Below are 10997 nucleotides of genomic sequence, written 5' to 3'. Positions count from 1 at the left end.
AAGCGTTAACCAGTGGCGTGTATGTAATCCCCACCCACAATATCAGATTCATTTACTTTGGCTTTAAAGTCATGAAAACATTAAAATCAGTCACATGACAACAAACAGGTGTGTGCTGTAGTCCAATCAAAATCGAAAACACATGTAAAGCTCAGAGCTGTTGGATGATGAATTTCACAGCAGCTCCCATAGCACAGGTGTGTGTGTGTGTATCGTATTAACAGCGTTGTGTTCCTCTTGCAGCAGCTGGTTCATTGTGTGCACTTCCTTTTTCGCAGGGCGAGGTTGACACACACAAGCACACACCTGTGCCAGTTCTGACACACCTGCAAACATGAGCTAACACACCTGACAGCTCACAGGTCGTCCAACCCTGAGGCTGTATGAAAACATCTATCAAGTTTCAACCTGTTCAGGTTACATCAACACACAGTTGGTTTTGACATGTATGTTTCAGCATGGGGTGTGTGTGTCTATCTCACCTTGTTCACAGAAACAGGAAGTGAAGCAGGTTTTCTATATTTAAACGTTTGAAATCAAGAAGTTTAAAAGCAGGAAGAGGAAAACCCGACAGACAGTGAATGCCTCCTCACTGATCACAGGTAATGAACACACAGAGGAAACACACCTGAGCAGTTACTGAGAAGCAACAACTGACTGTGGAGAAGATGAGGCTGATGAGGAGGATGAAGAGCTTCTGCGGAAAAACAAACATCACCTTGATGACAGATTTTCGAATTGATGTCACAGGAACTCACCTGGACGTCCTCACTGAGCTCCACCTGAGTCTCTGACAGAAGAAGGCGGGGCTGTAGCACCTTTTACCTGGGAAGCCCCTCCCTCACCTCATCTGTGACGATGCACATGCTCAGACCAGCTGAGCGTCCCTCTGATGCTGTCCGTGCGGCTCCAGGTGCAATCAGGTTGTTGTAGTCGTCTGTATGTTTCTACATGTTTTCATACAGAAATGAACAGAATGCATTAGAAGCGTGTCTCTGGTTGATCCACATGTGACCTGTGACGAAATCGGAATTCAAACTACTCAAAAACTTTATTTATAACTAAACATATTGTGGCGAGCTCAGACAAGGAGGAGACAGGTTTCGTTTGGTCTTGCTTCCCGTGAGCTAGCCAGGGAGCACAGCCGTTTATTAGCCTTCGGCCGAAGGGCACACACAGGAGGCGTTTATCAATATGCGTACTTGTGCGTACTTGCGTTCTCGTGTACTCGTGATACGTCATCAGTCGGAGACCAAGTACTGTTCCAATTCGAAGTACGCATCACGCTGAGAACGCGAAAAAGTCCCGGATGTGTTCTCGATCCGCCCATTTTATCGAGCATGCATCGGTGTAGACTTGGGACAGCTATATATCCCAGAATGCATTTCGTCCAAAACTCAACAGCGGACTCCCGGCACATCGCCCCCCCCCCCCCCGCTCGCGGTCTTCTCACTACTCAGGTTAAAGAAACCCCAGCAGCTGTCTATAGTATTGAGTGTCCACTAAAATAGAAATAAAAGCGTTCTAACATCTCACCTGCTTGTTTTTATTAAGGTATGTACACGTATGTACATGTACACTATTTTTATTAATAGAGGTTTCACTACTGAGGTTAAAAATGATATATAAGTCACGTAGATCACTTCTAAATGTTAATGTTTGGTTTATTTCAGTGTGTTATTTGTTCCTGAGTAAACCGGTTTGGCTGTGATTAAAGTTAAGCTTCATAACATGTTACTCACAGTTACATTAAGAGGGGACGGCAGTAAAAACTCCGGACCTGTGACATCATCACGTACGCTGGTGTTCCGACTGTACAAATCACGAGTCCGTGCTCGCGTACTTGAGAATTGAGAAACGGCCAACGAGTCCGTGCTCGCGTTCTCGGGGGGTACGTACTCACCGAGCACGCGAGTACGTACTCGCGTACTTGGGCATTGATAAACGGCCAGGCTGTATCCCAATTCAGGGTCTGCAGCCTTAAAGGCTGCATTTTAAGGCCGATTACGTCACAGCGGCGCGCCGAAGGCTGTCCCAATTCAAAGGCTGCTCGAAATGCGGCCTTCATTTCCCTGAATTTTAAGGCTGTGGCGATGTAGGCTTCGTGGCCCAACATATCCTACAATTCATAGCGCGGCAGTCACTGTGGATAATTTTGCCGCAGACAGCAGAAGCGTAGCGGCCGAAGAGTAAACTACTAAACGTAAGTACTGAATATGATGTCACTTATTTATGTGCAAATGTTTAATAATGAGGAACATTAAAACATTACTGTTGGCCACATGTCGGCAAAGTTATTTGCCATTAGTGAGGTTTGTACTTGGTTTTAAAGCCTTTAAAATATAATAATACAATAGTTGACCTTAATCTTACAGAGAATGTGATGATTTTATGGATAATTAAAGTCAGTCATATATCCACAAACACAACAAGCTGAAAGTCAGTGATGCTGCTCGGTTTGCAGTCCTGAATATGACGGCACAAGCAGGATTCACTGCACTGTTAATGTTAGCTATGTTATATTGCTGCCTCTGTTCGGTGGTGTCGAGCCAAACGGACTTTAACGTGTGTTTGAACGAGCTGACGGTTCACTCGTTAAGCTGAAAGAAAGATGCTTTAATCACAGGAGTCACACATGTGTCCACTGCACCATCTGGGAACTCTTCTTGTTTAGCACTCGTAATAACACAAACACTAAATCCTCCTTCTCTTGTGCTGTTTTGTAGCAGTGTGTACACCTGAGACTGTCACCTGTCTGTCTGTCCTGCACTCTCTCTCTGTTTCTTTCTCTCTGATTGTGGAATAAAAGTATGAACATGTATTTATAAATTACACTTGTGTTTGAATCCTGCAGCTTATCACACATTTGATTTCCATGTGTGACAACTGCAAGTGTCCAGAGTGAGGACAGACTGAGGGACCCACTGCTGCACATCATCTGTGAGGCTTTGCACTCCTGATGATCCACCAGGACAAACTCAGCAGTGTGTGAGGAAGAGGAGGAGGAAGAGCCAGCAGCAGCTGACAGATGGAGAGAATAGACAGACTGTTCCCTGTTTGTGAAGGACTGCTAGGAAAGTTTAACATAACTAATTGTCTGTCCTGAATCAGTCTTATTAGGTAATGTTCAAATAATGTTATCATCCCAGTGTTTTCAGTGTGGGAGAAAGTACTCAGGGCCTTCAAGTTACACACTATGAAAGGCAGCAACAAGTTTAATATTCAGAAACCTAAAGTATGTATCAGCAGCAGAATGGAGCTAAAAATAAATGTTTGTTTCAGTTCTATGAAGCTTTGAGTATTTTGGATTAGTAGCACTGCTGTGTTTGTTGCATCATATTGATGTAATTTTTTTATATGCTTTATATATTCTGAGGTAAGTTGATCTATAGTGTTACATCATATTCTATAAGGATGTTATGTGTTTGTAGACTTTCTGCCCAGTTTGACCCATTTAGCAGAAGTCAGCCTGTTTAAGGCTCTGATATCTATTCTGTATGACTTAAAGCAGTTATGACATGGTCTGATTTTCTCACCCAATAAAGGAATATTTCATATATCAGTCTGATCTTCATTCTATCAGCAACAGTTATCACAGCTCGTACATTTTCTTTTTACACATGTATGTAAGCATTGAGCCAAATTTAGTAATGCCAACATATTAAACGGACAATATTTGTCTTTTATATATAATACATCTGTATATACACTGTCAAAGATACTTGAGTGTCTTTGAGTGAAGATTTAAGGTGATAGGAAATATAAATAACTGCTACTTGAATCTTTACTGAAGCTCAGTATTAGACACAGAGTTCACTCACATGAATTTCACTCACATGTGCTGTACCAGTGTACCTGCACATGTGATGTGACAATAGAAGTGATTTGATTTGAGAGTTCAAACTCACTGCTGTAATAACTTATGATTAATATAATAACTATAATATTGGCCATATCATATTTACACTGACTTTAGTCTCATGAACAACATTGGCTAATTGTTATTTACTAGCTAATCTAAAATGACTGTTCAGTACAGAACTGAAGGCCAACAATCATGTTTTACAGTCCTGTGGTCTCAGCCTCAGATACTTATTAAATCACACAAAGCTCGTGTAGAAACAAACACACGAACAAAATATGTTCTCCTTCATTTCTGTCAAACAAAGCTGTATGAAACGTTTCCAGCGGTTGGTGTTATGGTTGCTAGGCAACCTGGGCAGCGCAACGGAGGCTAGACTGTCCCATTTCACAAGCCTCGCACTTCCGGGCTTAGCGGTCTTTGAGTACGCGGCCCTTGAGGATCGTTGAGGCTGCATACTTTAAGGCTGCAGACCCTGAATTGGGATACAGCCACAGCTAACACCAACGCTCGGCGCAGCAACCACAACATCACAAAATGGCGCTCTCTCACCCGGAAACACCAGTCGCAGAGAGAGCGTCACCTGTAACCATGGCAACATGACAACAGAACATGACTGTCAATAACAAAACCCCGAACAGCCCTGGCCCGCTACAATATTTTATTTACGATGCTGCGGTTCTCACAATAATCAGTGATTCCTTAAAATTTTGTATTTAACTGAAAGTTCACTCAGACTGTCTGACTGATAGAGGCAGGTCATCATGCTTTCTAACACTGACTTTAATGCTGAACTTTTTAAAAATTAATTTGATTACTAAAACTAATTACAGCCGACAACTCTCGAATTGATTGTTTTTAATTCTGATTCTGATTTAACTATTATTGAAGCTCTTATTCTGAAATCTCAGCATACGTTACGTTGACGGTCTTGTCTTATTGTGAAAGTTCAGACCGGATGTGTTTACGTGGAAGTTTCAGCTTGACGCGGAGCTGTTAGCGCAGCTGGTCGACATGTCGCAGAAAACCGGGAATAAACGGGAATAATCGGACTAACGATCGGCTGGGGTCGCTCGGTTTAGGCGCGAAAATGGAGACGTTCGGCAGGTTCACGAGCATGCTGCTGCACGCGCTGGAGACGGTGAGTTGGCAGTTAGTTAGCTGCTTTTAGCTCCGTGAAAAGTTGGACAAAGTTAGTCACTTGGATGAGCTGTTTGTCACCTGGCTGACCCCGGCCAATCTGCTGTCACCGAAACATAAACACAGAAGCTAACAGGTGCTAACGTTAGCTCCAGAGTACTCGAGGTGTTTACCTGCTGGAGATTTGTGTCAGGGCTCAGGAACTCGCACAGGTAGAGACAGGACAGACAGGTATGTGTGCCAGTTGTTACTGCACTCCACTGTCATCTAATGAGTATACCAATAAAGCTTTTTGGAATTAATTAAAACCAGCTTTATAAATAAACCTAGTGAACCGATCGAGACAGGTGAACAGGTCAGAATATTAAGTTCTGCAGCTGCTGGAACCAAAACAGAACCACAGAAGCTGCTGTGTTCAGAGCTGTGACGTCAGCCGCCCTGGGAGGGGCTGACAGGAGCTCACTTGTAATTGGCTGCTTCAACCCACAGGTTCTGATCTATATCGGAACCAGGCCGTTTGAAGGCAAAGCGACGAGTGAGTACAGAGAACAGGAAGGCATCGATCAGCTTTATGGATCTGTAATCAGCTGGTTTAGGTCAGGGCTGATGAAGGACTCTGATTGGTTCCCTGGCTTGATGCATGCTTAATGATCCACGTAAAGAAATCCCCCCCCCAAAAAATTTGTGTTCATTTGGACATAGCGTTTCAGTGGGAGAAACGTTTTGTCATCATCCGGGTGACTTCTTCAGTCTCAGCTGACATGTGTTTGCTCTTGGAACTGTGTCTTCATTCCACATGTTTCACATACAAGCGTCAGTGATCCAGGCAGAGACATGGGTGTGCCATGAGTTCCCCAGTTTCACCCAGTGTGTCCAACTTGTACATGGAAGAAGTGGAAAACAGGGCTTTGCTGTCCTACCCTGAAACACCACCAAGGTATTAGTTAGCCTTGTTGGACTGTGAGTTCTCCATCCGTAATGGGGGACAACAGCTGAGACACACTTTTTGTGAACACCACGTCTTTGTGGCTTTTAAACCCCAAAACACACTTCGCCAAAAACTGGTCCACCCCAAGGATTGGTCCCCGACACAGAGTAACATAGTGTACGCTGTTAAGTGCCAGGAGGATTGGCAGGATTTATACATCAGGGAAACCAAACAGCCTCTGGCTACAACACAGGAGACCCACCTCGTCAGGCCAGGACTCTGCAGTCTGTTTACACCTGCAGGCCAGTGGACACTCTTTCAATGATGAGGATGTACACATCCTGGACAGGGAGGAATGCTGGTTAGAGCGCGGAGTCAAGGAGGCCATTTACGTGAAAAGGGAAAGACCAAACAATCAAATGGGGTGGGGGGGAGTCACGTGGGACCGCCGAGGAAGATGGCCGCACACTAGAGGCGCTCCTAAAGCCTGTTGATTAATGTTCTGAATTTGGAAACATACACTTCAGCTGTAGTCATAAAGTGGACGCCCGCTGCCGACTTTGAAGTTTTTCAAGAACTACCGCCTTTGAAAAATGGCAGGTAATAACAAAGCAAACTTTTTCAAGGGAGCTACCACGAGGAAGAAGCAAGCTAGCATTAGCCTTGTTCCGGAGCCGCCCGAAAACACACCTGCATCTGATGCCGCCTCTTCAGCAGCAGCAGAGGAAGGTACGGGGAGTGAGAGCAAAAAGGACATTTTTGAGGAAATTAAGAAAATGAATGCTACTCTTCAGGTCGTAGCAAAAGATGTCACCACTATTAAAGAAGTGACTAAAGAACTAAAAGATTCAGTGGAAGATATAAAAGTGAGGTTAGGAGAGGCGGAACAACGTATATCAGACATGGAAGATGCCAGCGTGCTTACCGAGGCAAAAGTGGACAAATTTGAGAAAAGGTTGGAGGTGTTGTGGTCACGGTGGAGGACCTTGAAAACCGTAGTAGGAGAAACAACGTACGGATTATTGGACTTAAAGAAGGCGTGGAGGAACCCGGGAAAGTGGACAAATATGTGACGGAGATTCTGGCCAAAGCACTTGAGCTTTCTGGAAGTGACTTTGAAATTGAACGTGCACATCGTTCCCCGGTACCAATTAGAGATGGCACAATACCACTTTTTTATGTCCGATACCGATACCGATATCATAAATTTGGATATCTGCCAATACCGATATGAATCCGATATAGTGTGTTTTTTAATCAATAAAACTGTTTTTTTAATATCTTGCTGCATTTTGTATAAGTTCATACTCAAGTTTAAATAAACAACAACACTAAAGCTATTCTGTTATACCTGTATGTAAAAAATACACTGCACCCAAAATATTTCATAGTTCAGCAACACTGATCAATCTAATAAACTTAAACCTGCTCCATCCTCCCTATTCTGGTATTTTAAAGAGTACTTAGCAGAAATATTAAGCAACCTAACTAATAGGGTTGCAAACTCCCAGCAAGAAAAAAAGGGAACCACCCCCCACCCTCCACCTCATGATGCTTAATCGACGTAATCAACTTTAATTTGATGCAGGGTGAAAAAAAATGCACAGAAATAAATTATTTTTCAAGAATAATTAAATAGATTCGACATCTTTCTTCAACAGAATTGCAGACTGCACAGATGGTACCTTCCCAAAGGAAAAAGTACTATAGCTTACTAGGGTATATTAGACTTCACAGTTACTATATACAGTAATGGACTTCTATACATTTTACATCAGATTAAAACTTTGGGTGTAAGATTCAGATAATTATTTATTAAAAGCTAGACATTTTAAATGAGAATAAGAAGGAAAAGTATGTCTTTGTGCCCCCTTTTCCCTGTTCATGCCCTATCGGCCCCCCTGGCTAAACTTTGCTAGATCCGCCCCTGCACAGTTACCAGCCGTCAGCTACGTAGAAAAGGATCCTGGTGTAGAAAGTAATATTAAATTAGAGATGGCACGATACCACTTTTTTATGTCCGATACCGATATCATAAATTTGGATATCTGCCGATACCGATATTAATCCGATATAGTGTGTTTTTTAATCAATAAAACTGTTTTTTTAATATCTTGCTGCATTTTGTATAAGTTCATACTCAAGTTTAAATAAACAACAACACTAAAGCTATTCTGTTATACCTGTATGTAAAAAATACACTGCACCCAAAATATTTCATAGTTCAGCAACACTGATCAATCTAATAAACTTAAACCTGCACCATCCTTCCTATTCTGGTATTTTAAAGAGTACTTAACAGAAATATTAAGCAACCTAACTAATAGGGTTGCAAACTCCCACAAAAAAAAAGGGAACCACCCCCCACCCTCCACCTCATGATGCTTAATCGACATAATCAACTTTAATTTGATGCAGTGTGAAAAAAAATGCACAGAAATAAATTATTTTTCAAGAATAATTAAATAGATTCAACATCTTTCTTCTACAGAATTGCAGACTGCACAGATGGTACCTTCCCAAAGGAAAAAGTACTATAGCTTACTGGGCTATATTAGACATTTAACAGTTACTATATATAGTAATGGACTTCTATACATTTTACATCAGATTAAAACTTTGGGTGTAAGATTCAGATAATTATTTATTAAAAGCTAGACATTTTAAATGAGAATAAGAAAGAAAAGTATGTCTTTGTGCCCCCCTTTTCCCTGTTAATGCCCTATCGGCCCCCCTGGCTAAACTTTGCTAGATCCGCCCCTGCACAGTTACCAGCCGTCAGCTACGTAGAAAAGGATCCTGGTGTAGAAAGTAATATTAAATAAATTCTAACAACAGCTTATCAAGGTTAAACGTGCTGCTGTTGTTCAGCTGCTGTTTTCCTTCTTGTGGTGCAAAGTGGACCAAAAACAAAGAAGAGAGACGGACTCGAGACAGAAAAGCCGATCAGCTGATCATTAAGGAGTTTCATGAAGTAGCGGCAGGAGAGGGAGAGAGAGAGAAGAGGCAGACGCTCCATATATCGGTGGTTAAGCTTAACGCAGGTACGCTTTACAAACATTCAGAGATGAACTTACACACTTGCTTTACTTCTCTCTGGGATAACTTCCTCGGAGATGAAATGCTGGTTTGCTAGCGAGGCTACAAATACACACAGCCGCTCTATCACGTGACGCACACTGCTCCGATGTACTACGGTTATGAGCAGAGTTACGCCGTGTCGCAAGTTTTGTGAGTGCTTTTTTTATATTTACTGGATCGGATTAAATTTTTTATTTCTCGCCGATATCCGATCCAGTAATTTAGGACAGTATCGGACCGATACCAATACGTAATATCGGATCGGTCCATCTCTATATTAAATACATTCTAACAACAGCTTATCAAGCTTAAACGTGCTGCTGTTGTTCCGCCGCTGGTTTCCTCTTTCTGGTGCAAAGTGGGCCAAATACAAAGAAGAGAGACGTACTCGCGACAGAAAAGCCGATCAGCTGATCATTAAGCAGTTTTGAAGTAGCAGCAGGAAGGAGAGGGAGAGGCAGTCGCTCTATATATCGGTTGTTAAGCTTAACGCGGGAACGCTTTACAAACATTCAGAGATGAACTTACACACTTGCTTTACTTCTCTCTGGGATAACTTTCTTGGAGATGAAATGCTGGATTGGTAGCGAGGCTACAAATACACACAGCCGCTCTATCACGTGATGCATACTGCGCCGACGTGCTATGGTTATGAGCCGAGTTACGCCGTGTCGCAAGTTTTGTGAGGTGTTTTTTTTTTTTTTATATTTAATGGATCGGATTACATTTTTTTTATTTCTGGCCGATATCCGATCCAGTAATTTAGGTCAGTATCGGACCGATACGTAATATCGGATCGGTCCATCTCTAGTACCAATGCCGGAATCTAACGAGCCCCCCAGGGCCGCTTTCTACGTTCATCTGCTAGGGAGAAAGTACATGTGAGTGAAGTTGGCCCCCCCACCTTCTTCAAATCCAACAAAAGTGGTATCAAACGTTTGTGCTGGTTTGTGCTGCAAAAATTTTCGTTTGTGCTACTATCATTTTAAAGATATTAATAAAAATTTCTACAGGTCATCAAAGGTCAACCAGCCCCCCCATATTAATGGAATCAAACAAAATTGGTGTCAATCAGTTGTGCTATGTTTGTGCTGGTTTGTGCTGCTAAAATTGTCATTTGTGCTGCTTCTGTTTTAAAGATATTAATGAAAAGGTAAAGGTCAAAAGGTCAACCAGCCCCCCCACATTACCCAAATCAAACAAAATTGATGTCAAATGTTTGTGCTGGTTTGTGCTGCTATCATTTTAAAAATTTTAATAAAATAACGTCTTGATGCGTGCTTAATCATCCAGGTAAGTAAATCCCAAAAGGTTGATTCTGTTCATCTGGACATTTTCAGTTGGAGAAATGTTTCGTCACTCATCCAAGTGACTTCTTCAGTCTCAGCTGACTGCAGGTTTCCCAGATCTTATAAACACATGTGAGTGAAGTTGGCCCCCCTACCTTCTTCAAATCGAACAAAATTGATGTCAAACATTAGTCCTGCAAATTATTTTGTTTGTGCAGGTTATGTTTCCCTAATTTTATAAACAGTACATGTACAGTGAGAGAGAGATGTTACATCTGTCTTCACTTGCATCCCAGTCATAGAAGCGTTGGAGGTAGTTCATAAGAGATTACAGGATCACCCCAACCTCAGCAACAGGACCGCTCTCAGCACTGATCAGTTGTGTTTGCTTTTGGAACTGTGTCTTAATTCCACCTATTCTGCATAAGGGTCAGTACTACAGGCAGAAACCTAGGTGTGCCATGGGTTCCCACAGGCCCCTGGTCAAAGTCACCAAACCAGTTCGTAAGCAGGTACAGGTGTGGCCAGAAGGGTCCTCAGAGGCACTGCAAGACTGCTTTTCCACCACAGGCTGCCACACACGACAACACCACAGACTTTCAGGAATACACAGAAACTGTCATTGCCTACATCCCAAAATGCATCGATGATGTCACAGAGACCAGGTGTCACGGGTTGCTAGGAGGATCCACTCGCA

General features: G+C 42.5%; 1 protein-coding gene across 3 annotated transcripts in view; it reads left to right on the top strand.

Moving 5' to 3' along the window:
• Nucleotides 1-4810: 4810 nt before the first annotated feature.
• The window catches only part of fhip2b (FHF complex subunit HOOK interacting protein 2B), a 31801-nt gene continuing 25614 nt past the window's right edge, over nucleotides 4811-10997 (top strand). For 2 of the 3 annotated variants that reach the window (XM_019346748.2, XM_005460142.4), the window contains exon 1: nucleotides 4811-5003. In XM_019346748.2, the coding sequence (XP_019202293.1) occupies nucleotides 4953-5003 (51 nt within the window). In that variant the 5' untranslated portion in view covers nucleotides 4811-4952. The other variant, XM_025911905.1, reaches the window with a different exon arrangement.

This window comes from Oreochromis niloticus, linkage group LG12 (assembly GCF_001858045.2).
Source record: "Oreochromis niloticus isolate F11D_XX linkage group LG12, O_niloticus_UMD_NMBU, whole genome shotgun sequence".
Classification (NCBI taxonomy): domain Eukaryota; kingdom Metazoa; phylum Chordata; class Actinopteri; order Cichliformes; family Cichlidae; genus Oreochromis; species Oreochromis niloticus.
This window is presented reverse-complemented; position numbering and strand designations above follow the sequence as displayed.